Below are 25,950 nucleotides of genomic sequence, written 5' to 3'. Positions count from 1 at the left end.
TTACAAACTGAGCCTGCGTGCGCCACCTTACCAGTGTGCTGCCACCTTGCGTCGCACGAAATTCGCTAAAGTTGCATTTTATTTGTTATTGTACGAAATTCGAGAGTTTTGGCAGCCAAAGGGGGCGAGATGCTGGACAACGACGCCAGCAACAACAACAACTGCAACCCACAGAAACTGCCGCTGGACGAACTCAAGTTTGCACTTTCTGGCAAGGATGGGGTGCGCAGGAACGTTCCGGCGCTGGTAAGTGGACATGTTAGTGCACCTCCGGCGAGATAGTACTATGCATATGTGTTCTTGTGTGGACAGGACGAGCACTGGGTGCGGCGCGAGAAGCCCTTTGCCAGCTATCTGTGCATGTTGAGCTCCTATGGACGCGTAAAATCCGGAGCTGCACTGGAGGAATGGACCTTCGCGGCGAACAATTTCCGCGCGGACATGGAGTTTCTGCTGAGTCTGACGCAGCACGAGTAAGCTACTTCATGTTGCGCTCAGTATACTGAAGACATATTAACACTTGATCCCCGCCAGATTCTGGTCCTACATGGTGTACGAGGAGTCGGCCATGGCGGCCGTTGTCACATTCCTGCAGCGCGCCAATCCCTACTACAGACAGGCGGATGCCAGCCGGGACAAGGAGTTGGAGCAGGCCCATCTGCTGTACGGAGAGCTGCTGGATCTCGTCGTGCGTGTGATAATGCGACTGTGCACCGGCGAGGAATCGGACTCGGAGTGGATCAGCCCGAAGCAGCACGGCAGCCTGCTGTACAGCAACTACCTGATCTCTGTGCCACTGCTCTTCGATCTGCTCATCGCTGTTGGCGATGCGGAGCCGGAGAACGTGGCACTGTTGCGCCAGATCTTCGACAAGGTGCTGCAAGTGCAGCCGGAGTACCTAAAGGATCTGAAGGAAGCGCTGACCTTCTACGAGAGCGCCTTCCTCAGCATGCAGATCCAGGTGGAGAACGAGGGCTGCGAAGGCGCTGGCGGCGGGGCGTCTCTGGACGTCGACCTGGAGACGCCCTACGACGATGTGGTGCTCTTCGCCATGGACTGCGCCTACACGCTGCGCCTGCTGTTGCTCCTCTGTCCCCAGCTATTGGAGACCATCGAACAGCTGCGCTTGGCCCCAAGGTTACTATCATCACCAGCATCCTCGTTCCGTGTGATTCTATTGCCTTCCCTTTCGTATTCGCAGCATTGCCAATTTCTATGACATGACTGTGCCCATGTTGTACAAGAACATCTACATGGTGAACCCGGGTGCGAGTTCGCTGCGCTGGCTGAATGAGACGCGCCAGCAATATATCTTCATCATTCGTGGCGTGGTCAGCCTGCAGATGGAGTTGGGACGCGGCCAGCAGCTGGTGGAAGTGATGCAGGAGTGCCTGTCCGCCCAGAACTTCGTTGTGGACTACCAGCGGCAGTTTCCGTTGGAGCACGACATGAAGCTGCTGATCCAACGTTGCCCAAATATGTGAGTTGTCTGCCTTGCCCAGTGGTCAGTACCAGTAGCCTGTGTTATTCTAATTCGCAATCTCTGCATCGCCAGCAAGAACTACGAGGTGGACTTCGTGGTGTCCGGTTACCAGAAGGCACTGACCAGCTGCCCCAACGGCATAATGGCCGACGATATGGCCAGTGACGCTGTCCAAGTTACGAGCAACGTCCGGGACGAGGAATTCAAGAACGGCGACTCCTCGCGCACTTCTCCACAGGCGTCGCCGACGGCCAACGGAACGACAAGGGACATCGACTTGGAAGTCACCGCCGTGCTGGAAGTGCTGCCCGATCTGGGCAGTGGCTTCATAAGGCGCCTCCTCATCCGCTACGACAACAGCGAGCAGGTCATTGCCGCCATTCTGGACGACAATCTGCCGCCGGATCTAGCGCAGATGGACCGCCAGGAGGTGTACATTCCGCCCGACCCGCAGGACACACAGCAACGCCAAACGGGCCTGCGTCACTTCAACGTCCACGACGGCGACCGCTACGACGTGCTGACGCGGGACCAGCCCGAGTGCATTATCAAGCAGGGCAAGGGATTGCCGGGCGCGCCGCGCAATGCGGAACAGCTGCTGGACGACAAGCGCGACGTGAAGCAGCTGAAGGAGCACTACCAGAAGTACGCCATGGTCGAGGAGACCACGCTGGAGAGGGGCGAGTATGACGACGAGTACGACGACAGCTACGAGGCTCAGAACGAGGGTCAAGCGCCGCCAGTGAGTCTGCTGCGCACGAGGCTCCAGGAAGCCGCCTCCAGTTCGGCGCACAAGGCACAGGATGAGCTGGAGAACGACGACGAGGAGAGCTCCGGCGACCGTTCGGAATCGGAGCCGTCGAAGCCCACCAACCGAGACTTTTGCGAGAATCCAGAGGTGACACGCGCCCGCTACCAGCAGCGCCAGATGTCCAAGTACGGCCAGAAGAGTGGGGGACAAGGAGCAAGTCCCTCTGTGGTCGGCGCACCCAAGGGCCAGGGGCAGTCCCAGCAGACGCAGCGCAGCCGTGGCCAAAAGGAGGCCCACAAGTCATCTCGTGCCAACCACAATCGCAAAGCAGGAGCAGCCTTCAAGCGCAGCAAGGGCATGATGGGTTAGGAGCAGCGCAGCTCGATGGAGGATTGTGGATTGAAATAAAAGTATCTTTACTTGGTGTATCTGTATTTGTATTTAAATCGTTTTTCTTTTTGGGATGCCGATAACAGAGAATTTGGCAAACAGAACGTTTTCACAAAAAAAAAAAAAACAAACAACGCATTCCATTAAAACATGCGACTAATGATGGTTTCCCATATTAAATTGTTTTAAATTTTGATTTCTCGTTTGATTTCGTTGAAGAATAGTAGCATGTCGCTATTCAATAGCCACCAGCGTTCCGACGGGACTTACTGTAGTAGTATTCACATGTAATTGGTTAGTTAACATAAAAAATATATACTAGTTAACACGTAGACTAGTGCCGAACGCCTTCTCGGGGTTCTGGGGCTCCGTGGATACCCCATCCCGTAGTGCGCCATTGTACAGGTTATAGAAGTTTGTGTAAAGTGTAGGTATAAAGTAGGTCACAGCGGGTTCATTTTCACTGGAGGCTGCTCCATTTTGATGGGGCCTTCCATGGTTGTTCACTTATAAAATATATATTCTCCAAGTTGTGTGCCAGCAGCTAGACAGCTGGCAGCTGATCCGTCGCGGCTTTCATCTTCGCGAACTGCTCGTTGAGTAGCGCCATCTTCGATGAGTGTGTGGCGCCCCCCTCCTCGCCCAGCTTCAAATACTTGTCACGGATGAAGCACTTGAACGGAGTCATCGTCCGATCGGAACGGGTGCCCTCGTGCAAGTTCGCTTTGTTTACGGTCTTCACGCTCACCTCGAACTGGCAGTAGTAGCAGCGTATGTTGTACGCTTGGAAGTCGGCCGAGGCGTAGGAGGAGCGGCTGCACATGCTGCACGTGTACATGAAGCTAGGAATGCACTCCGTGATGGCGGGCACCTCTGGAAAGGCCATCTTCGCCTGGTAGGCCCTGAGGAATGGAATGGAGCGAAGGGCACGGATTAGTGAAGGCACATTCAATGTGTAGAAAGTGGTGATCTTACCATCTGCGGCAGTTGTCGCCGTGACCCAACTCCCGGTTAAACAGGAAAGCCGCCGCATGGCACATCTCGTGCAGCATTAGATTGATGAGCTCGGCCGTCCTGTTTATGCTGTGCAGAAGCAGGATCTCTGCTGTGCGCCTGCCGAAGGCGTCGATGCCAAGCTCGCCTTTCGAGCGCTTCTTCATTGCGTGCTTCCAAACAATGGGCACCTGCAGGCCACAGTGGAAGATCGCGTGATTGAACATGTTGAACAGAATCTTGGCCACTGCCATCTTATATTTCTGGAAACTGGTCCGCCGGAAGCTGATGGCCAGCGGATGGCACATGTTGATCGGGACTTTCAGTCTGAGCGACTGGACGAATCCGTAGAAATGTGGGTGCCGCTCCAGGCGGTTTATACAGCTCCTGTGCCGGCGGCAGTTGGTGGCTAGTTGCTTTTGGCTGGGTAGCTCGCTTAGATCAATGGGCTCCTTGATAAAGCCCGGCGTTTTCTCCTGAAAGCAGTCCAAATTGACCTGGGTTATAAAGTCATCCGCGCTCTTAGCCTGGAGATCATTCTCGGACGGTGTGTGGGTAGAATTGGATAAATTAAACTTGGAGCAAGTGGATGTCGGCGTTGTTTCCGGCCACATTGGTGGCTTGGCCGATGGAGTACCTGGACTTGGTGAGGATTTAAGAGATGGATTGGTAACAATACTGATCGGTACGTACACATCCATCTCATTATCCCCCCGATCCATATTGTACTCAGCCGGATCGAAGAGCTTGCGACGTGATGGCATCAGACCCAAAAACTTGTGCATCTGCGTCTTGAGTTCCTTATCGTCTTCCAGAACGATGTTGGGCTGTGGTTTGTCCCTAATGATCACGACTTTGCCGCCCAATTCGACATAGACCATCGAAGGCACTGCCTCCGGCGACGAGAGGCTGCCTTCGGGGCTTATGGCCAAGCTGCTGTTTCTGAAGCTACGCCGTTTGCGGTCCGTCCACTGGAGCTGATCGAAATCTTCTTCCTCATACTCATCGTCGTCGGCATCCAGCGACACCTCGTCAGAGTCCTCCTCGCCATCGTCCTTCGAGGAGGAGGAGTAGTCAAACTGCTGGTTCGGACGTGACACCACAACACGGCCGCTGCGCGTCACCACGGGCTGATTCGAGGTGTTCATCTCGTCCCGATTTTGGTAAGCTGCGTAGTAGCAATTTAGTAAATGGTTTAGCTAGGGCGGTAGCAACCTTAGGAGCTTGCAGATCAATTATATACTATTACTCACAAATCCTTTTGGCCAACACATGGTCCTTGGTCTCCGGCGATCTGCGCTTCGCGCCCAGCTTGGGTGTCTTCATGTCGGTTTCAGTGGCACTAGGATCTATCGCGTTCGCAGTGTTATTATTATTGTTATTGTTATTACTCATTGATCGGCACTCACTGCTGCTGGCCGAATCGAGTGAGAGATCGATGTGGGAGGAGTCCTCGGTGAACTCCTTGCGAAGTTCCTCGAAGTCGGAGGAGTTACAGAGCTCGGACGAGTGAAGGAAGCTGCACGGCGTAGCTGAGGAATCATCGGACACCAGTATTATGCTTCCGCTGTCGCTGTTGGCGGCCGCAACTGAATCATTTTGATGGATTTCCACCTGGGACTGGGATTGGGGCGTCTTGCACGGCAACTTCAAATGAACCAGTGCCAATTCGGATTGTCTGGCCGGCATGGCCCCTTCGTCGCGGCCAATCTGTGCCTCGTCATCTTTCTCCAGTTTGCAGTCCTGGAACAGGCCGACCAGCATGTCCTCCGGTTTGGCACTCGGCTGCGCGGACATTTCGAATGCGAAATCGAATTCGTTATTTTGTTTGCGGTTTTGACTTTTTTCGATTTGAGGCAGCGGCGTTATGTTCCTATCGTATATCGGCACAAGTTGCTCGAATTCCAGTGCTGAAAAACAACGGCAAGAGAAGCTATGTAAACGGCAATGTTGCGCATAGCGGGAAAGTTTGTGGCCGGTAATGGGATGACTTAAAACACACAGCAGGTGCCTGCATGAATTTAGCTTGGGTTGCCCCATATCCCATATTCCCATAACCAGACCCACTTACCTTTTTTGGCGTTCGGCTCGTCGTCCTCGCAGTCTGGCCAGAGACGCTTCACGGCCAACTTCGCGGTCTTTCTCTCATCACGAATGGAACCAGGACCTGCGGCATGAAATCGGAATGAAAATACAGGTGTCAACCAAACCACATTGTTATTACCTTTGGCCCGCAGCTTGCGGCGGTTCAGGTTCTCCACGACCTCCTGGCCCTCTCCCGGCGTGGAGGTACGGAAATCGTCTGAAATGCATATCGACGCGTCCGGAATCTGATTGAGTGCGATTTCTGCATGGGACGCCTTGCACGCGGTTACATGAAAGAACCAAATGGGATTAGGATTGACTGACCTGGCTGGCGACTGGTGCACATCCTACCTGTACGCCACTATTGTTCCACTGTGCATTCATCCCTTCGTCAGGAATCTTTAACTGCTTTTTGGAGCTCTCGAATGCCATCGCACTGGCAATTTCGCGTCTTTAGCCGCGTTAACTGTGTGGCGGCAACAATCGTCTATCGTTTTTCTAATCCTTGCTAGTGATGGAAAGCATCGGCGAAGACGCTTGAGCGTATTAGCTGTTAGCTATTTCCCGCCAAATGTATTTTGTCACACTTCGAGCCCTGTTCTGTTTTCATCGATATCAGCGGACCACGCGCCTATCGGCCTATCGAGCTGCAAACGAAAAAATAAATAAATAAATAAATTGAAAGTGATATTATAAGAGCAAATTGTAACGTTGGGCAGGAGAAAAACGCCGGTAACGATATTGAAGCGCCGGCGGTTAGGTGAAGTCTTTTATTTAGTTGCAGTCACAACAAATCGCCAGCAAGATGGGACGCCGCTCCATAAACACCACGAAGAGTGGAAAGTACATGAATCCCACGGACCAGGCGCGTAAGTATGATCCTATTCAGCTCGATATGTTGAACCCACCTAGCTGCACCTTTCAGGCAAGGAGGCCCGCAAGAAGGAGCTCAAGAAGAACAAGAAACAGCGCCAAATGGTGCGGGCCGCCGTTTTGAAGAACAAGGATCCTTCACAGATACTTGAGGAGATGGAGAAGATCGACGAGATGGGTGAGTAGTCCATTGAGCAAGCAGGGTTCGCCTCAGCCACTCATGCAGCGCCTTCAATTTGCAGAGTACAACGTTCTGCAACCATCGCCGCTGAACGAGAAGGTGCTGCGCGACAAGCGCAAAAAGCTGAAGGAGACATTCGACCGCGTAATGCGACTCTATGTAAGACAAACTCGCTCTATAATAGGGTAGTCCACCTAACCACTCAAATATCCATCTTCCAGCACAATGACGAGCCGGAGCACTGGGCGGACCTCAAGCGCAAGGAGGTGGAGTACGAGAAGAAGCGCCTGAAGAAGCAGCAGTACTACGAAAGCGTTAAGCACGCCCAGAGCGTCCAGATTGACGAAATTCCGCTGCCCGCTCCGGTGTCTGCCATGCCAGGCGGATCTACCGAAACGACTGGCGGATCGGTGGTGACGGGATTCGGCGCATCCGTTGTCATACGCCTTCCCCCACCGCCCATGACAATGGCCCTGCCGCCTTATGCGCCAGGTGCTCCGCCAGGCGTGTCCAGAAATAGCGATTTAGCCAGCGAGGCGCAAGCGGAGAAATCGAAGGAGAACGAGCAAAAGGATTGGCTGGGTGTCCCGCCGGGACCGCCGCCGGATCTGTTTGCCTTATCCGAACTCAATTCCGATGCCGAGGGAAATACTGACTACGATGGTGAGGGCGAGGAGGAAGAGCCAGAGTCCTTGAAGAAGGGCAAGGACAAGGAGAAGGACAAGGACAAGAACAGCGAAGCCGCCGAGCCAAATAACCAAAATATCGACGACTTTATGAAGGAAATGGAGCATGTGCACAAGCGTAAGCACCGAAAACTGACGGCTAAAGAGGACGAGTCCGACAAAAAGCGGGAGGAGGACAATGGGAAAGATATAGATAAGTTAGATGAACGAGCATCTGACTCCGATAAGAAAACCCCCAGCAGTACGGACAATGAGGACGACGATGACCAGGATGAGGATGAAAAGATGCCCGAAGTGCCGACCAAGCCAGCATCAGTCAAATCATCCACAATAACGCCCGCACCAGCTCCTCCGACAGCGCCCACATTGCCGACTATTCCGCTGCCACCAGCGTCGTCGGTGCCTGCGCCGCCACAGCTGCCACACCTACCGCCCATTCCAAATCTTGGGCCACCGGGCATAATGTACCGACCTCCACCCATGCGACCTCCTCACCCGGGTGCCGGCTTCGGCATACGCATGCCACCTGGACCGCCGCCAGGACCCAGGGCACCGCATGGACTGGGACCACTACCGCGCATGGGCATCAGGATGCCGCCAGGACCGCCGCCCGGCCTGCCTCCGCGCCTCGCGCACCACAATAAGCAGGGAGGCGGCGCAGGTGCACCGAAGGAGTCAGCCAAGGGTGTGGCCACCATTACAGCCAAGCCACAAATCAGGTGGGTTCGATGACTTTACGGCGCAGTAGAACCAATTGCCATTGCTAAATATTCCTTACTTACTCATTAGGAATCTGAGTGCGGATGTCACCCGCTTTGTACCGTCCACGTTGCGAGTGAAGCGCGAGGATCAGCGCCGCACGGCGAGGCCCAGGCACGTGGCCAACGATGGACACCACGTCCACTCCGAAGCGCACAGCAAGCCGCCCACCAAGGATGACGCCTATCTGCAGTTCATGAACGAGATGCAGGGCTTGCTGTAGCACGCGAATGGAGTCGCGTTGTAGTAGCTGAGTAGTCTAAGTCCTAGATAAAGCATGTCATCCAAACCAATACCAAGCCATACTCGTTTCATTCGCTACGGATTGAGATTCAAGTAACGAACGTGTGTGGAGTATAATTTGTTTTTTTTTTATTTTTATTTCGGTTTTAGTACATATACAATAGATTAAAACATTTGCTATATTTACATGCTTTCAACTGTTGACTGTTGACGAATTAAAAGAGGCACACACACACGGAATCACTACTTGCCATTGGTTTGGACCGGAGAGCTTGATCCAGCCCTGACTGCCTTCTTGCTGAACGGGCGCAGCTCCACGATATCCGCCTTGAGGGCCCGGAAGCTTCTTCGCAGCGAATCCGACACCTTTTTCGTGTAACTCGTGCTGTTGCTGCACTGGGAGAGCTTGTCGTCGCCATGTCCATTGCGCAGATCGGCGGCCAGCGGGCGCAGCTCGTCCTCCGCGGGCGTGGCGTCGTTCAGAGTGTTCCGCAGATATTTCCGGTTGAAGTGCAGCTGCGGTGTGCCCCACTTGCGCTCGAGCTCCACGCCGCCGGCTCCGTCGGTTCCAATGGCCCCAGTGCCGTCGGCGGCAGCCGGATCCTCCTCCGAGTCCGGACTGGCCACATCCGCCTTGGCCACCTCGCCGATGGCCTCCTTGTAGGTGCGCGTAATGATCATGTTGGTCGGCACGCTCTTCACGTTGACGCCTCCATTCGGGGCCTGTTCCAGGTCCACCGGCTGCGGCAGACTTTGGCGAGGTGGCTTTGCGCGACGCGGCGACTTGACCGCCAGCACACTCACGCGGTAGTGGAGAACCTGCCGGGTGGTCGTCGAATAAGTAGATTAGTTTAATGCTGAGCATTTGGTGCTAAGTACTCCTCACCTTGTCCTGGTCCAGAAAGCGGTTAAGCTCCGTCAGCGGAATGCTGACACAGGTGCCCTCCATGAGGATGTCCTTGTCGTACTCGCTGTGCACGGGAAACTTCTGGGTCATGGACAGCGCCTCGTTGTCCGGCTGCAGCACCGTCACCTCGTAGGCGTAGTTGTACTTGCTGTCCCGCCGGTTCGACGTGCAGGTCATGGTGAACAGCACGCGCTGGCGATCGTGGATCTCGTAGAAGTTGAACATTTCGTCGTGCGCCTGGAAGACGTAGTAGCCGGTTAGCGGTTTCCGCCGCGTGGCCAGGTTCCATTGCAAATCGGCGCTGCTTGACCGAAACAGGCGGTCGTCGTGCTCCTCCTCCAGATGCTCTTTCCATTGCACCTCGCGCCCCTGCCAGCGGCAATCGCCCCACACGCGGCCCATGAAGCACTTCATCGGCTTGTACATGCACTGCTGTTCGTGCCACGGCAGCAGGACAACTGGCATCCGCACCTGGCAGCCGCCGGAAGCGTGTCCGCACCGGAAGTGCGCCTTGGCGCACAGCGCCTCCACGGTCAGCGATCGGGAGGTGGTGAAGGGTTCCTGCAAGATAAAGTTATTCGCATTGGCATTGGCATACAATTAGTGCGTAAGTTCGAGTGCGATGTGTGTTACCCATATCATATGCCCCATTTCCTAGTATTCAAGCATTGATGGAAAGAACTTGATGTTGCAGAAACTATACACTTTATCATACTTATCATAGTGATAGTATGACACGGGCTTTTCGATGTACTTATTTTGTCCATTGGCTAGCTAGCATACAAGTTTATCTATGGGAAAGTGCGAAGTTAATATCGACTTCCTCTGCAGATTTCGGATTCGGTTGGATAGTTAGAAGGTTGCGGACAGATGGTACACATTTCCTGGAGCAAGACAAGGCTTACTTTTTATGGACACACTTGTAGTGCAGATAGTGGGTTGCACTTGAAAATTGATTAGACACCCTCGGTCGGCTGGGTAATAAAGCAATCTCCACGGGAGATCATTCTGTCCTGCGCCTGTCGATGATGGCAATCTGCGAGTAGCTTTTCCTTAGTCTATACCAATGTATATTTGCACGTCACTAGATAAGGAGCACATTGGGGCAATATGATATTGATAACCGAACAACACTTTCGGCGAGCTGACGTCAATTTTTACCTTGCAGAGCGGGCACATGAGCAGAATGCGGGTGCACTGTTCGCAGACACTGTGGCCACTCTTGCAGAGCAGGATGGGCGCCTTCATGGCGCCGGCACAGCCGGGACACCTCAGCTCCTCGATCAGTCCCTCGTAGTGGCGGGCGGAGACGGTCGTCGGAGGGCCCTCCTCGCTGGGCGTGGCAGGGCTCTTGGCCGGCTTGCTGGGCGTGATGACGCCTTCGGGAAAGCTCTGGCGGATCAGGGAGCTGTCGGGCGAGAGAGCTCCATTGCCCGCTGGACCTTTGCCATCGCCGGGACCTGTGCTGCGGGTGCGGCCCAGCATGGGCGGTTTGGGGGGCGGCGAGATTGGGGATCGCAGGGTCACCACATTGGGACTTGGCAGCGTGGCGTACTTCACGTTCAGGGTGAGCGTGTTGGGGGGCACAGGCTTGGCTGGCTCCACCTTTTCGGGTTCCTTCTGCTGCTCCTGGGCTGGGACCTCATCAGGCGTTTTCTTCGCCACCTCCTCCGGAGGCACCTTCGTGGACTGCGGCTCGTCCAAACCCTTCAGATTCTGCTCCAGGTCCTCCTCCCGAACCGTCGATCCGTTTGTCGCCTCCGGCACCTCCTCGTTGATCGTGCTGTTGAGGAATATGCGGCGCTGCTCGTTGATCTGCTCGATGCTCTTCAGCTGAGCCAGAATTTTCAGATCCTCCTCCTTTCCACCATTGGCCAGGGCAGACATTTTCGGCAATTTTCTTTACTTCTTGACTAGTTGTCTGGTTGTATAACCGCCGGGAACAGTTGCTCCAAGCTCAGGTGCCCGAATGTGCTTTTCTTCTGGCGGAATTCTCCGCAAGCGTTCGCAACTCGTACTTTCGTATCTTATCAGGGAGACGCCTAACTAAACTAGCTGGCCCGGCAATCGATTTGGACTTGTGATGCGATATACCAAAATGCCGCAGCCGAAACCAAACCAAACCAAACCAAAACCCAGCCGAACCCCAAGCGACGCGACTTACACGCGCTCGCACATCAAGTACCCCCCCCGTTGGCCTGTTCTTTCGCCTTCTCCTTCTCCGCCGCGGACGCGGACATGGACACGAGCGTCTTCCGGACACCGCCGATTGAAATGTTGCATTTGAATTTGAATTATTGGCCATTTGTGGTTTCCTCCGTTCCGGCGGCTTTTCCATTCCCCGCCTTCCCCTTTCCATTGCCCCTCGCCGCTTCCGCTGGCCAAATGCCGCAGCCATCAATGTCAAGGTGTTGACATGTGTGGCCAGGGTCTACGGCCCAGCACAGTGGGACCTCCGTAGGGCGACAGGCCTTCTGTTGTCTTCGCGATCGTCATCATACTTTGTGCATATCATTCAGGCTTAGTTTCCCCATGCGTCAACAGTACCTTTGCTTTTCCAACTGAGGAAAGCGTGCTCATACATGCTTCCTCGAGTGTTCACTGTACATGTTTGTGCCTGCAATAGTTATAAGCTTGAGCGAACAGCAACATTTGCGATGGGTGTAAACAACAAAAGGCCGATGCACCGATCAATACTTACATATGTCAATCCAATCGCCTTCAATCACGTGCATCGCAGAGGATTTCTAAGGAATGCAATTGGAAGAATGGAAAGGAAGCATGTGAATCGCCAAATACATATAATATTTATATCATGCCAAACCTTTGAAATTTAATTAAGTTTTTTTAACAGCCATTTTGGGTTTGTGGTTTTGGTTTGATAGCATAAAATTGAATTCAATAATAGGGCTGTCAATTATTTCAAGACCCCAAAATATTCCAGTCACTTTTGCAGTGAACTAGTTCGATAATCTATATGGTTCTAAATAATTTCCGTTAAATTCAAATGTCAGCCAAAAAGCATGAACAACCAAAATTGTCGAAGACAGCAGACTCATTTTATAAGGTGTTCCTTAGGATAAACTTGGTATAATCACGCTTACGCTTGATTGTAAATCCGACAACTAGGAAGCAAATGAGATACATTTGTATGTAGGTGTTTTCCGGACTATTTATCGCTCTGTCCGGCAGATGGGAATGTGAAATAGACGAGGCGCACGAGTCTTTCATGCCGCGTTCCACACAGAAGATCTTATATTTACATACGGAATCTTATCGGACCAGCCACTCCGCTCGGTTCGCTAAATCGTGTAATAAAAGATACTTAGCACGTATGTACGTAGGCATAGGGTTGTATAGGGCAGGGTTGGGTGGGCTCGGGCCCGAGGAACCGGGGAAACAATGTCAATGCGTTGACATTGAAGGTTAAATGCCGGCAATGGCAGTCAGTCGGCTGTGGAATTTCGGTGCGCGCGCAACCAGCATCCCATTCGTTCCTGTAAGCCAAAAAACCAACCAACCAAACCAACACACATTTCCATGTCGCCGCCACGACACATTTTGAAGCTCAGCCTCGAGGAGCAGCGGCAGTTCATCGATTCCTTCGATTTGGTGATCAGCGACTGCGATGGCGTCGTCTGGCTCCTGGTGGGCTGGATTCCCAACACGGGAGCCGCCGTCAATGCCTTGAAAGCGGCCGGCAAGCAGATCAAGTTCGTGTCGAACAACAGCTTCCGGTCCGAGGAGGGTTACATGGAGAAGTTTCGCCACATCGGCGCCAAGAACGTCCAGGAGGACGACATCGTCCATCCGGTGAAGACCATTGTCCGGTACCTGAAGAAGCACAAGCCGGGGGAGCGGGTATTCTCCCTCATGTCCCTCGAAGCGAACGAAACGTTGCGTAAGCACAACATCGAGTTTGAATCGCTGGTAAGGGGAAGGTTATTACTAACACATATATATACAATATATTTAGTTCAAGAGCTTCCGTGTGACTTTAAAATTTCATTTCATTCTCCTTCAGCAAGTCAAGGAGCACCTGACGGCCGCGTCGCTGGTGGAGCACCTGGCCATTGAAAAGCCCGTGGGCGCTGTGCTGTTCGACATCCACTTGGACCTCTCGTACGTGGAGCTGGCGAAGGCCATCAGGCACCTTCAGGAGAACGACGACTGCCAGTTGATAGCCGGCGGCAGCGATGTCATCATGCCACTGGCGGAGAATCTCAATGTGGCCGGCTTCTTTGACTTCCTGGAGCACGTTAAACGCTACACGCAACGCGAGGCCACGTTCCTGGGCAAGCCGTCTCCCATTTTGGGCGAGATGTTTGGCGAAATGTTCGAGATTCGTGACTGCAAGCGCTGCATCTTCATCGGGGACACCCTGGTGCAGGATGTGCAGTTCGGAAAAGCGTGCGGCTTCCAGTCCCTGCTGGTACTTAGCGGCTGCCTCACCAAGGAGGACATGCTGAACGCCCCGGTGGAAGCCCAGCCGGACTACTATGCCGATAGCCTGGCCGACTTCACGCAGCTGCTTGAAAATATTCAAAAATAGATTAGGGATCGTGTGCCGCAGGGAAATTACTAGAAACGTGCTACCTGAAATTAGCAATATCAACGCAAGATAAAGTAGTGTGTTCTTTAATCGAAAACCGATCCACCGTTATAGCTTATTCGATATAATTATTGTTGAATTTTAAAGTTTATAAATGTCTACGAAATTGATGCATTTAAATCAATCCGAATCGAATCGATTCGAAATGGGCTTGCTACTGTAGATTTTACTGTAGACTTTATTGGTAGGATTGTTAAAACAAGGAGACAAACACGATTTCAAATCTCCAAATCTTCGGGATGATACAGTTCCGTAAGGAGGCGGTACACATACGAGGGGGCATGGCCACCGCTGAGTAAAAGAAGAATCCAATATATGCAATAAAAAAGAGTCGAAAGGCCGATAAGCGTACTACTCACGTGTTGGATATGAAAAGGGTGACCAGTTCCGGAGGCACGTAGTCGAACATGGGACTGTATACCTTGGCTTCGCGCGCTGGAATCGAATCGTAGGGTATCACATCCTCCGCACAGCCAACCATATTGAAGGCGTCCTGCTCGCACAGATGCAGTGGAGAGAGTTTGTACATGGGCGCCAGTACAATGACGGGCACTGAGTAATGCTTGGCGGCCAGGGCCACTGTGTACGCTCCACATGCCGCTCTGAGTCCTCCATTAGCCAGCACGCTGTGCGTACCGATTATTACCTTGTTGACGCGCGACATCATTGCGAAGATGGCCGCATCTGGGATCACGACAATCTCCACATTCTTCTCGCTGGCCAAGCTGGCGGCCAAATTGTGACCCTGCAAAAGGCATGTACTTAGATTTAGCCACATCTATACAGACCCAAATACTGTCGTCCCATAAAGAGACCCAACTAACCCGGCAGGCTGGCGCACATTCGGCTACGATGATGGTGAGAAACTGACGCTTCTTGATCGCCCTTTTGAGGAAGTTCTCGACGCTGCGCGAATGGCCCAGTGTCAAGATGATCTCCGACGAATGGATGTGCTCCTCGGCCTGGACGCAGATGTTCTCCGAACTGGTCTCCAGCTCCGTTTCCACCTCCTGCAGGTGGTCGAGCAGCGCTTCCCGCAATCCATGCTGGGGCACCGAGTAATCTACGCTGACGTTGCTCTCGCTGGTCTGCGTGACTAGCTTGTGAAGCGACAGCGAGGCCTGTGAGTCGTCCGCGAAGTGTTGCACCTTGGCGTGCAACAGGTCGAACTCCTCGCGAGTCAGCTTGAGTATCCGCCTGGCAATGTTCGAGGTAACCGTCTCCTGGGGCAGAGCTGCCTGCAGGATCTTACACTGGTCGCGCACGATCTGCATGAGAGCACTGTCAAATGAGGGGGAGTTCTTTATCAGTTAATGTGTTATCCTTGGTGTGCCATCCCTTGCAACTCACTCGGCGTTCTGCCAGCTCTTGCTCATGATGATGTACTTGAAGATGTCCAGCGTCTTGTTGGTTATGTTGTAGGATCCCTCCACCAGCCTGCAGAATATTTGCCACTGTAAAATGAATCGCAGTGCCTGCCAACCGACGGCTTACCCCACTTTGATGGCGTGGATCAGCTGGGTGATCTCCTTGAGCGGCTGTTCCTTCATCGTGCCCTGGCGTCTATGGTTTTTGCAATTATGAATTATCAACTAAAGTGGCCAACTGTTACCATTATTAAATTAGAAAACTATTTACGAAATCGCCACACCGAGCGGTGTTATCGATAGGCGGGTAGACGAAAGCACATGCTAGTGATGAACTCAAAAAAGTTATATATTTAAAATGAACACGGAAATTATTTACGTTTTCATTTATTGCATTTCATTAAATTAATTTATTTAATCCCCCAAAATGGCAATATACTTGTAATATTGTTTTCTAAATTTGATGCATCACAATTATCAGATGCCGCCAATAGGTTGTTCACCATTCACTGGCTTAATTTGTTTTCTTATGTTTATTTCAATTGTCTATCTACTGGGTTTTGTGACGTATTTTCAACGACAGCTGAGTAAATATCCAACCTAGTGCGGCATAAATAAATTCCGCTGAGCTAAAACATTTAACATGCACAATATTTATTTACGCTTTTTCGTCTATTAGTATTTCTCTAGGTTTTTACTTTCGTTCCTCATGCTCTCTTGTTGAAGCGCCTTAAATTTTAATAGCAATAAAGTCATAATATATAATTTAATTTAAGCAATCAAGTCCGATTATTGCATATCTAGCTTTTTTTTGCGAGCAACTTTCCCTTTTTTCGCGAGTCCCGCCACAATGTCAGCACTGTGGTTATCGAAAAGTCTGTCTCTGCTGCGAAAACAGCAACAAAAGTTGCAGGCCATGGGCGTAGTTTGCTATATGATGGGGGTCCATCCCCCAGAAGCATATGTAAGCTATATTTACTTTACTGAAATGCACAATGCAGCTCTAAATTTCGATGGCATTCAATAAAGAAGTTCTTGCGTTTATAACCCCCGTTGCCAGCCCTGACTACGTCCCTGGCGCACAGCAACAACAACCACATAGGCGGCGATAAAAAGCCGCCGCTGGCAGAAGCTTCGGGCTCTGATTGTTGTTTACGTGTCGCCCGGTCCGGTGGAGTCGTCTTCATTTGCGCTCTTCTGCTTTTGTGGCCAACTTGAAGGGAACGAACTGACGAACGGAACGGCCCGCCGACAACTGATCTTGGCCAGGAACGGAGTCTTTGTGTACACCGCAACTACGGCGTTTTGTTTGCCTTAGGTTTCTATTTGGTTTTGGAGTTGAGACAACAAAAGAGCTAGAAGCGTAGCACCATGAACAGCATACACAGTGAGTATTTGGCCTTTAGTGCGGTGGCGTTGCTCCAGCGGTACTGATATGGCGCTCCTGCCCGCCCCCGTCACGTATTCCTATTCCCATCGCGCAGTGAACGCCAATACGCTGAAGTACATCAGCCTGCTGACGCTGACCCTGCAGAATGCCATCCTGGGCCTCAGCATGCGCTACGCCCGCACCCGACCAGGCGACATCTTCCTCAGCTCCACGGGTGAGTGCTTATCCAACAGGTCGTCGGGCTCAGCAGGTCAAGCCGGTTCACCGCTTAGCAGATTCACCTTGTTGCCCAGAGCCACTTCCACGAAACCTCGACGTGGGTCTGTCCACGCAAGCAGCAACATCAGCAGTAAAAGCAAACGAGTCGTAGAGGTGGAGGTGGTTGGAGGAGCAGCGGCAGGCGGGGAATGGTCGTTCGGGTAGATGTGAAGCTGCCAAAGAAACTGATAAGCAGCCACTTCCGCACTTGGCTCCTAATAGTTAGATAAAACCGCGACAGTTCAAGAGGTTTTGGTTGACATTCTGAATTACATTTGGGTTAAAATTTTGCCATTAAACTTTTGGTGACTCTGTAGTTGAAAACCCGAACAGCGATACTTGGATTTATTAGTATATATATACACATATTTGATTGATTGCTATTTTCGCCCTCGTTCGCAGCCGTACTCATGGCAGAGTTCGCCAAACTGATCACGTGCCTGTTCCTGGTCTTCAACGAGGAGGGCAAGGATGCCCAGAAGTTTGTACGCTCGCTGCACAAGACCATCATTGCGAATCCCATGGACACGCTGAAGGTGTGCGTCCCCTCGCTGGTCTATATCGTTCAGAACAATCTGCTGTACGTCTCTGCCTCCCATTTGGATGCGGCCACCTACCAGGTGACGTACCAGCTGAAGATTCTCACCACGGCCATGTTCGCGGTTGTCATTCTGCGCCGCAAGCTGCTGAACACGCAGTGGGGAGCGCTGCTGCTCCTGGTGATGGGCATCGTCCTGGTGCAGTTGGCCCAAACGGAGGGTCCGGCGAGTGGCTCGGCCGGTGGAGCCGCAGCTGCCGCCACGGCCGCCTCCTCTGGCGGGGCGCCTGAGCAGAACAGGATGCTCGGACTGTGGGCCGCACTGGGCGCCTGCTTCCTCTCCGGATTCGCGGGCATCTACTTCGAGAAGATCCTCAAGGGCGCCGAGATCTCCGTGTGGATGCGAAATGTGCAGTTGAGTCTGCTCAGCATTCCCTTCGGCCTGCTCACCTGCTTCGTTAACGACGGCAGCAGGATCTTCGACCAGGGATTCTTCAAGGGCTACGATCTGTTTGTCTGGTACCTGGTCCTGCTGCAGGCCGGCGGTGGATTGATCGTTGCCGTGGTGGTCAAGTACGCGGATAACATTCTCAAGGGCTTCGCCACCTCGCTGGCCATCATCATCTCGTGCGTGGCCTCCATATACATCTTCGACTTCAATCTCACGCTGCAGTTCAGCTTCGGAGCTGGCCTGGTCATCGCCTCCATCTTCCTCTACGGCTACGATCCGGCCAGGTCGGCGCCGAAGCCAACTATGCAGGGTCCTGGCGGCGATGAGGAGAAGCTCCTGCCACGCGTCTAGCTCTGGAGGAATCCGGATCTGCCAACAGTATTTGTCCGCAACCCGGAGGCCGTTCGGTAATTGCTCTGGTGCATCCGGTGCACCCGGTGTCCTTGATATTCCCCACGTTCTGTGTGTATATATGTTATGGTGGATATTAACGTCTGGACAATTCGTAGCACTTTCAGTTGAGACGATAATTGTAATGTAAAGCAGCGATAAGAATACTTAATTATTTATGTAATTTAAATGTATTTAGGGTATTCACTAGCGAAACTAAAGTATAGATAATGAAATGATACAGCTTGAATTGATCATTTTGATTGTTACTTTGCGAATGCTAAGGAATGCCAGCAGTATTCACTGAACACACCACACATCCCGTGCCTATCTTTTTGTAAATATCCACTTGCACTCAAGTTTAGACTAAGATTTGTAACGATTTATAGTGTTCAAGTTACACCTGATGTTCAGCCACAACAACTTTTGTTCGAATTTTTTAAGAAGATCATATATATATGTATATATAGCTACTTGAATGTGCATTCATTCATTGCCAATTACTTTATTTTTGAGAAATCCTAGGATGAACCAGTCCACACTTATATATTTATATTTGAACTAAAGTCGCATCATTCGCACAGCGTTTTAAGAGTGATTCCATATCGTATGTTTCATTTTGTTTGAATAAATATTAGACGAATAAGAGGCGTTTTTTACTCCAATTAAAAGTAATAACAACTTTCCACCCAGGCAAAGTAAAAACACAACAAAGGTTTTGGGGTCAGTTTTTTGCTTTATTGGCAAAGGAAGGTTTCCTCTTAACTGAAGAACTTTAGTTCATCTATAAAAGAGTAAACCTTTGCCTTTACCCTAAAAAGAAACAACCTTAATAAAAATCATAACGTGTTGCAAATCCAGCAGATACCATTCAAAAGTATGTGCTTTTGCGAGTGCGGATTGTGGAAAATTCTTAAAACTAAAGCAAAATCTTAGCCATCAGCCAGAAGACTTAATATAAGCATCATTGGCTGTGAATGGATGCGGTTGCGATGGCTGCAGAAGAGAGTATTGATACATGACTTAGGTGCTAAGGAGGTGGGGATGCTATTCTAGCCAGGCGAGGCCCACGTTGTTGGATTGAGTCTGCAGGGACATCACGAGTTCGAAGACGCGCAGCGCCGGTCCCAGCTTCAAACCGAATCCGTTCATCACATCCTGGCGGTTGAGCAGCAGCAGGGAGGCGCCATCAATGTCCTGGTAGCGGAACACGTTCGCCTCCTCCGGATAGCGCTTGGCAACAAATTGGACGACCTGTTCCACGGTCCAGTTGGATACTGGATGGTTCCTTCTCTCTACAGGTGTGATTAGACGCAAGGAAAACGATTCCTCTTCTGGCTGAGGCACGTCGATATTCTCAATCTGCTCAATCTGCTCAGTCTCCATATCTACCGGCTCGGCCTTCTCCACCTTGACTGTTATTGGTGCCGGCTCCTCATCCTTCTCCTTTTTGACCTCTTTCTTCTTTTCTGTTTTCGAGGGCTGTCTACGTTTGGCTACCTTCTCAATCTTCGCTGGCTTCTCTTGCCCGGTGGGCTCCGATTGGACGCGCTTCTTGCGACCCGCATTCGACTTCCTGGGCACCACCGGCTGGGCCTGGTCCTGGTCCTCGCGGCTAGCAGTGGATTTCTTGGCCGCCGTTTGCTCCTCGCTGGAGGCACTCGTGCTGCTGCCGACATTAGACGCCTCGCAGCGGAAGCAACGCCACTTGGGATTGTCCTCGACGGTTTTGCTCTGCTTGAGAGTGGGATCATTGCAGTCCGGGTGATAGGCGTCCACGCATAAACTGCAAATGGAAAGACCTGGACCCCTCACGTTGCACAGCCGGCAGTAGCGACACTTGTCGCACTTGAACTTCTTGCGGGCTGTGCTCTGGTTGTGGAACGTGACCGGCAAGCACGGGAAGTGCCCTGTAAAGAATTGCACAAAATGTGGGTATTATTATAGGAATCTAGTAAACGATATGCTTAAGTCGCTAGCTATTGTTAGATATATCCGTGTGTTAAAGTAAAACAAGGATTGTCCTTTTGCATTCTTTGTGAACTGATGGCAATCTATTATCACTGCAAGACACTATGATGCTAATGATGCCAATGCAAGTACACAATGAATTAGTACCTGCCAAAGTGGAACATCACGTAAATACATGTGTAAGATAACAACTACTGCACATATGCATAGACAGCAAATTTATGGTTTGGTGTAAACTAAACCACGAAAATCGGAAAGAATAGCAGGATTTTTAAAAACCAGTTTTGTTTTCGTTGCATGTTTGCATTTTTGATAAAGCGACTACAAAAGGTAGATAGCATTGACCAACAATAAAAGTATACTTTTCTCTATGGTCGTGCCATGGTTTACGTAGCCAATGGTAATGTGATGAAGTAGGAAAGTTGCAAGGGATATTTACATTTCTGCATGCAGCCCTTGCAAGTGAGGAAGTTGCTCTTATGGCCAGATCCGCGCTTGGGCTCGCTTTTGCCACACTTCTGGCACGTGTCGAAGTTGCGATGGTGGGCCTGCTGTAGCTGCTGCTGCTGCTCCGAAACAGGACTGGTTGTGGAGTCCTGCGAATCGGTGGCCTCCTTGACTGGCGGTGACTGGACACTGGAGGTGGCCGGGACTGAAGATGCGGCTGTGCCGCCGAAAGAGTTGCGGTTGCTGCGGGACACATAGTTGTCCGAGGGATCGTACACCTGTTTGGGTTTCTGCAGGACACGGATTCAAGATCAGATGGAGAATTGTGGGGCGCAGGGATGCGGGTCTCACTCACCTTCACGCGTCCAGTGGTGCGAACGGAAGCTCCAGCTCCCGAAGCATCCGAAACGGATACGGATAAAGTTGCTGCCGGTGCAGAAGTAACCACTGGAGATTTGGCGTCGTTGCCGTTGCTGCCTGCGCTGGAATTGGGGGTCGTCGGTTGAACCGGCGACTCCTCCTTGTCTTCGTCCTTGGATTTTTTCATAGTCACCGGTTTGTTCTCGAAAAGCGTTGCTAACAAAATGTAAATGTCAGTACTTTGAATGGCGCGATGGACACAATATTTGTTTAGTCGATAACATCGATAGTGGGCACAGTGCGATAGGCGGGGTGGATTGCTGGATTATGCCCCTAATATCCATCCAAATATGTTTATATCCGAATATTCACGATATGTTGTATTAAAACTAAAGAGTCTAAAAGTTGTACACGTTTATAATGAAAGTGCATCAGGCGACTTACATCGGTTGGGTCAGGAGATTAGTTAATCGCCAAGAGTCCGCCAAAACAAAAATTAATGTCTATCATTAATAAAGTACTCAATATTTAAAGCCTTGCGTAACGCATAAGTTTTAAATCTTATGAAATTCCATCAATGATGGGCTAACTTTTCAAAATTGCACGCATAAAGTGGCTAACAACTCCCAAAGAATGCGTTTATTATTTAAAAAATTTATTTGAACAATACAAAAAGAAGACATATCGATATAGATGCAGACAAATCTACTGCCCCTAACGGATCCTTCCTTTATCGATACATCGATATCAGAAGGCGGTATTTGTGTGACCTATCGAGGTCTATCGTGAAATTTCGTGTGTTTTTATTTTAGTTAAATCATCATTTTTTGGGGCTGGCCAAGAGCGTGACCCGGGAATTAGGGAGCTCTTCGGTTATAAATCAGTATTCGCAGGGGCTGACGACCTAATCGGGACCTGTCAACGAAATAGTGTTTTGTGCTTGGACTCGGTGGAGTTACGTAGTCGCAGCCGGTCCGCGATTGGGAAATAATGTTGAAGGGCCTGCGGCATGTGCGGAATGCGCTGCAGCGCGGTGGATCTCAGCTGGTCCAGCTCCGCAGTGCCACAGGACAACCGCCAAGGATTGGGCGGGAACTGTCGCTGCTTCAGCTCAGCCGGCGGCAGGTATGATGAGAGGGTACCCCAATACTCCAGAGACTTACGCAGGCTGTTTCTCTCTGTAGGTGATGCAGCTGCAGGCGGAGTACAAGGCGATTGTGGGCCTAATAGCGCGCTCCCTGCAGCTGACCCCCAAGGAGGTAAGACTGATGCACCTGCGCAGCCTGAGCAGCACCGCAAAACCTCCAACCGCTTCGGATGACAAGACGGAAAAGCATGGACAGTCCGAGAAGAGCAGTGCCAAGGCTAAAGATGATTCGTCGAAGGATAAAAAGTCAGCTGTCGCGGCGGAGGATGGCGACAAGAGCAGCAAAGCGCCAGGAGAGGAGGCTGCCAGTACTCCTAGTTCTAGCAGTACCATTGGTGAGCCCGGCGAAGATCCCAACAAAAACAGCAACGAGAATGACGAAAAGATGCGTTCTGTACTGACCAAGGCCGTACTGTGGCTCTTTACCATCTACATGTTTGTGGCCTTCTTTTCCCTGCTAATTACTCCGCGTTCCGAGAGACCAGAGGTAAGTCAGAGCCCGCAAAAGGTGTTCAATTATTTAATCTTTCCTATTGTACAGGGTTCCACGCGCTACGTGTCGTGGAACGAGTTCGTGCACCACATGCTGGCCGTGGGTGAGGTCAAGGAGCTGATCATCAGACCCGACATGGAAATGGTGACCATCATTCTGCACGAGGGAGCCGTCATCAAGGGTCGGAAGGTGTCCTCGACCATCTTTCATATGGCGGTGGCCGATGCCAACAAGTTCGAGGAGAAGCTGCGTGATGTGGAGAAGCGTTTGGGCATCAAGGATGGTGTGCCGGTGACCTACGACCGGCAGACGGACACCACCGGACGTATTCTCATGCTGCTTCTCGTCTGCGCCCTGCTTATGTCCATTGCCACCCGCATGAAGAGCATCAAGAGCCCGCTCAGCATGGATTCATTCGTGAGTAGTAGTGCTTAGGCTTAAAATCCGCGGATCTCACGCAGTTAATTTCTTCCAGAACCAAATGGGCCGTGCCAAGTTCACGCTAGTTGATCCTTTCGATGGCGGTCGTGGTGTGCTTTTCCGGGACGTGGCCGGTCTCAGTGAAGCGAAACAGGAGGTGAAGGAATTTGTGGATTACCTCAAGTCGCCGGAGAAGTACCAGCGTCTGGGCGCCAAGGTGCCACGAGGAGCCCTACTCTTGGGTCCACCAGGATGCGGCAAGACGCTACTGGCCAAGGCGGTCGCCACCGAGGCCCAGGTGCCGTTTCTAAGCATGAACGGCTCCGAGTTCATCGAGATGATTGGCGGTCTGGGGGCCGCGCGAGTGCGTGATCTGTTTAAGGAAGGCAAAAAACGGGCGCCATGCATCATTTACATCGATGAGATAGACGCCATCGGTCGGCAACGTTCGGGAACTGAAAGCATGGGACAGGGCAGCTCTGGCGAATCGGAGCAGACGCTCAACCAGCTGCTGGTCGAGATGGACGGCATGGCCACCAAAGAGGGTGTGCTGATGTTGGCCAGCACGAATCGAGCTGATATCCTAGACAAGGTTCGGAACAAGCCAATCTTTTGACATTTCCATACCATACCGTACCTGTTACATTTTTTAAGGCGCTGCTGCGACCCGGTCGCTTTGATCGCCACATTCTCATCGATTTGCCCACGCTGGCGGAGCGCAAGGAGATCTTTGAGAAGCATTTGTCATCGGTGAAACTGGAGTCGCCGCCCACGACCTTCTCACAACGCTTGGCCCGCCTGACACCGGGTTTTTCGGGTGCTGACATCGCCAACGTGTGCAATGAGGCCGCCCTGCATGCGGCGCGGAACACACAGACGGAGGTCAGCAGCAAGAATCTTGAGTACGCCGTTGAGCGCCTAGTTGGTAAGTTGTTCTCTTCTCGCACAAGCAGATTATTTAATTACTCTACTAATAACTTTGCAATCAGGCGGCACTGAGAAACGTTCGCATGCCCTGTCGCTGGCGGAGCGCAAGGTGATCGCCTACCACGAATCGGGACACGCGCTGGTGGGCTGGATGTTGCCCAACTCGGACATCCTGCTTAAGGTGACCATTGTGCCGCGCACCAGTCTAGCGCTCGGCTTCGCCCAATATACGCCCAGCGAACAGCATTTGTACAGCAAGGAGGAGCTGTTCGACAAGATGTGCATGGCGCTCGGCGGGCGCGCAGCCGAGAATCTAGTCTTTAACCGCATAACGACGGGTGCTCAAAACGACCTGGAGAAGGTGACGAAGATCGCGTACTCGCAGATCAAGAAGTTCGGCATGAACGACACCCTCGGTCCCATCTACGTACGCGACGCGGATGAGACCGAGGGCGGCGGTGCGATGGGCAGCGGTGGCAAGAAGCCCTTCTCGCGGGCCATGGAGAGCATGATCGACAACGAGGCGCGGCATGTGGTGGCGAGTGCCTACCAAACCACCGAGGGCATACTCACTACGCATCGCGATAAGCTCGAGAAGGTTTGTTGCCACTCCTCTATAAGTTTTCTTAAATGTTGTGCTTCCCCTTAGAATTATTGGATAATTAACAACCAAAAGATGAATTGGTTTTTGTTTATGCCCCGTAAACTGTTTTATTAGATTCACGTGCTTCTAGAACGTACCACTATAAAGATAATACAATTTAGATTTGTTAGAGATCTCGCAGCGTAAACTATAGAAAATGATTGATTTCGGTAAATCAATACCTAATGAAACGAGTTGTTCCATAAATTGGCTAAAGCTAAATTTATTATGCTTGCCTTGACTAATCGCTTTTCTTTTTGTCAGCTGGCCGAAGCTCTGCTGGAGAAGGAAACGCTGGACTACGACCAGGTGGTGCAGCTAATCGGACCCCCGCCATACGATCTGGGCAGGCGGCAGGTGGAGAGCGTGGAGTTTGAGCAGTCACTGAAGAACCTAAGCACCGACACGGACACCACAAAAGCCTGAGGCCATGGGTCCAACTCAGATCCCAGCTCAGATACCAAGTCATAACCATAGTCTTCGTACGCCACGTGCCCCTAGTCGCTCACCTTTTCGCCCGCCCCTGGCTCATGTGCGTTGAATGTAAATAAAGTTGTTTACCTTTCTACATGACTCCGATCCGTGTTCATTAACTAATTGCTCGCTAATAAGACGCGTCGCGGCGGGCAAGGCGACTTTTAACAACCTAACGGACAGTACAGTACAACTCCACTAATTGTCACGCCCCGGAAATGAATGCACTCGATGGTGAGCGGCGCACAAATTGTTATGTATTTTTTGTTGACCCAAAGCAATATATTAAAGGTTTTTACAGAAACTATTGTTCGCATAGTACTTTAAATGTAAAATGATTTAGATTTTAAGTATTGAATTAATTTAGAGCTTAACATGGTTGTGGATAAGCCGACATCACTGTTCCAGTTCACACAACTCGCTGTTGATTGGCGCCCATGTTGAGTCGGCGTCATCTCAGCGACATGGCAGGAGATCAAAGTTGACTCCACACTTGTCCACGCCGACCTAGAACCTGACACGCACTGTCAATTGGCCGAGCGGTCCGATGGTCACCAGATGGCAGTCCGTATCCGAATCCGAGTTGAATGAGGGGAGCGCAACTTACTTTTTTGAGATGCCAAGAGTATCTCTGGTGGATCGAAGCTACCTAAATAACAGGGTATAACATATTCATGGCGGTTCTATGGAACCTCTAGAGGAGATGCCCCA

The 25,950-nt window shown here is 51.4% G+C and overlaps 9 protein-coding genes across 11 annotated transcripts; 5 read left to right on the top strand and 4 right to left on the bottom strand.

Annotated features, from left to right (window-relative positions):
- The first annotated feature begins 10 nt into the window (after nt 1–10).
- On the top strand, nt 11–2,674 carry LOC27209234 (activating signal cointegrator 1 complex subunit 2). The gene is made up of 5 exons (XM_016184697.2): nt 11–246; nt 313–473; nt 535–1,137; nt 1,202–1,480; nt 1,556–2,674. The coding sequence occupies exons 1-5, from the start codon at nt 130–132 to the stop codon at nt 2,601–2,603; spliced, it is 2,208 nt and encodes a 735-aa protein (XP_016037920.1). The 5' UTR covers nt 11–129; the 3' UTR covers nt 2,604–2,674.
- On the bottom strand, nt 2,650–6,240 carry LOC27206767. Of its 2 annotated transcripts, none has more exons than XM_016182581.3 (7): nt 6,027–6,240; nt 5,842–5,947; nt 5,689–5,784; nt 5,027–5,527; nt 4,871–4,966; nt 3,600–4,785; nt 2,650–3,526 (listed from the first exon to the last, which is right to left on the bottom strand). In XM_016182581.3, exons 1-7 carry the CDS (start codon nt 6,132–6,134, stop codon nt 3,169–3,171), a joined length of 2,451 nt encoding a protein of 816 aa, XP_016037919.1. In that variant the 5' UTR covers nt 6,135–6,240; the 3' UTR covers nt 2,650–3,168. The 2 variants fall into 2 exon arrangements, with proteins under 2 accessions (XP_016037919.1, XP_016037918.1); XM_016182580.3 differs by having other exon boundaries at nt 5,842–5,977; nt 6,054–6,240.
- Nucleotides 6,241–6,281: 41 nt separating this feature from the next.
- LOC6724974 (WW domain-binding protein 11) lies at nt 6,282–8,626 on the top strand. Its single transcript, XM_039297289.2, has 5 exons — nt 6,282–6,571; nt 6,628–6,753; nt 6,818–6,915; nt 6,978–8,161; nt 8,232–8,626. The coding sequence occupies exons 1-5, from the start codon at nt 6,508–6,510 to the stop codon at nt 8,422–8,424; spliced, it is 1,665 nt and encodes a 554-aa protein (XP_039153223.1). The 5' UTR covers nt 6,282–6,507; the 3' UTR covers nt 8,425–8,626.
- Nucleotides 8,627–8,677: 51 nt separating this feature from the next.
- LOC6724973 lies at nt 8,678–12,683 on the bottom strand. The gene is made up of 5 exons (XM_016173329.3): nt 12,176–12,683; nt 12,053–12,098; nt 10,513–11,968; nt 9,331–9,912; nt 8,678–9,263 (listed from the first exon to the last, which is right to left on the bottom strand). Exons 3-5 carry the CDS (start codon nt 11,236–11,238, stop codon nt 8,688–8,690), a joined length of 1,884 nt encoding a protein of 627 aa, XP_016037916.1. The 5' UTR covers nt 11,239–11,968; nt 12,053–12,098; nt 12,176–12,683; the 3' UTR covers nt 8,678–8,687.
- A 92-nt stretch (nt 12,684–12,775) lies between these two features.
- LOC6724972 (phosphoglycolate phosphatase 2) lies at nt 12,776–14,317 on the top strand. The gene is made up of 2 exons (XM_002105972.4): nt 12,776–13,281; nt 13,376–14,317. The coding sequence occupies exons 1-2, from the start codon at nt 12,892–12,894 to the stop codon at nt 13,901–13,903; spliced, it is 918 nt and encodes a 305-aa protein (XP_002106008.1). The 5' UTR covers nt 12,776–12,891; the 3' UTR covers nt 13,904–14,317.
- LOC6724971 (translation initiation factor eIF-2B subunit beta) lies at nt 13,974–15,649 on the bottom strand. Its single transcript, XM_002105971.4, has 5 exons — nt 15,458–15,649; nt 15,314–15,400; nt 14,788–15,244; nt 14,323–14,708; nt 13,974–14,254 (listed from the first exon to the last, which is right to left on the bottom strand). The coding sequence occupies exons 1-5, from the start codon at nt 15,511–15,513 to the stop codon at nt 14,182–14,184; spliced, it is 1,059 nt and encodes a 352-aa protein (XP_002106007.1). The 5' UTR covers nt 15,514–15,649; the 3' UTR covers nt 13,974–14,181.
- Nucleotides 15,650–16,219: 570 nt separating this feature from the next.
- On the top strand, nt 16,220–19,003 carry LOC6724970 (UDP-N-acetylglucosamine transporter). 2 transcript variants are annotated; one of them, XM_002105970.4, is made up of 4 exons: nt 16,220–16,294; nt 16,391–16,717; nt 16,815–16,934; nt 17,381–19,003. In XM_002105970.4, exons 2-4 carry the CDS (start codon nt 16,702–16,704, stop codon nt 18,316–18,318), a joined length of 1,074 nt encoding a protein of 357 aa, XP_002106006.1. In that variant the 5' UTR covers nt 16,220–16,294; nt 16,391–16,701; the 3' UTR covers nt 18,319–19,003. The 2 variants fall into 2 exon arrangements, with proteins under 2 accessions (XP_002106006.1, XP_016037914.1); XM_016173046.2 differs by lacking the exons at nt 16,220–16,294; nt 16,391–16,717 and having other exon boundaries at nt 16,751–16,934.
- A 70-nt stretch (nt 19,004–19,073) lies between these two features.
- LOC6724969 lies at nt 19,074–21,448 on the bottom strand. Its single transcript, XM_016173327.3, has 3 exons — nt 21,131–21,448; nt 20,768–21,065; nt 19,074–20,267 (listed from the first exon to the last, which is right to left on the bottom strand). Exons 1-3 carry the CDS (start codon nt 21,320–21,322, stop codon nt 19,405–19,407), a joined length of 1,353 nt encoding a protein of 450 aa, XP_016037913.1. The 5' UTR covers nt 21,323–21,448; the 3' UTR covers nt 19,074–19,404.
- Nucleotides 21,449–21,871: 423 nt separating this feature from the next.
- On the top strand, nt 21,872–25,543 carry LOC6739961 (paraplegin). The gene is made up of 7 exons (XM_016180881.3): nt 21,872–22,260; nt 22,320–22,769; nt 22,824–23,192; nt 23,251–23,787; nt 23,850–24,120; nt 24,185–24,720; nt 25,030–25,543. Exons 1-7 carry the CDS (start codon nt 22,126–22,128, stop codon nt 25,189–25,191), a joined length of 2,460 nt encoding a protein of 819 aa, XP_016037912.1. The 5' UTR covers nt 21,872–22,125; the 3' UTR covers nt 25,192–25,543.
- Nucleotides 25,544–25,950: the final 407 nt, after the last annotated feature.

This window comes from Drosophila simulans, chromosome X, assembly GCF_016746395.2.
Source record: "Drosophila simulans strain w501 chromosome X, Prin_Dsim_3.1, whole genome shotgun sequence".
Lineage (NCBI taxonomy): Eukaryota > Metazoa > Arthropoda > Insecta > Diptera > Drosophilidae > Drosophila > Drosophila simulans.
Note: the sequence above shows the minus strand (reverse complement) of the source record. Positions and strands in the feature narration are given on the sequence as shown.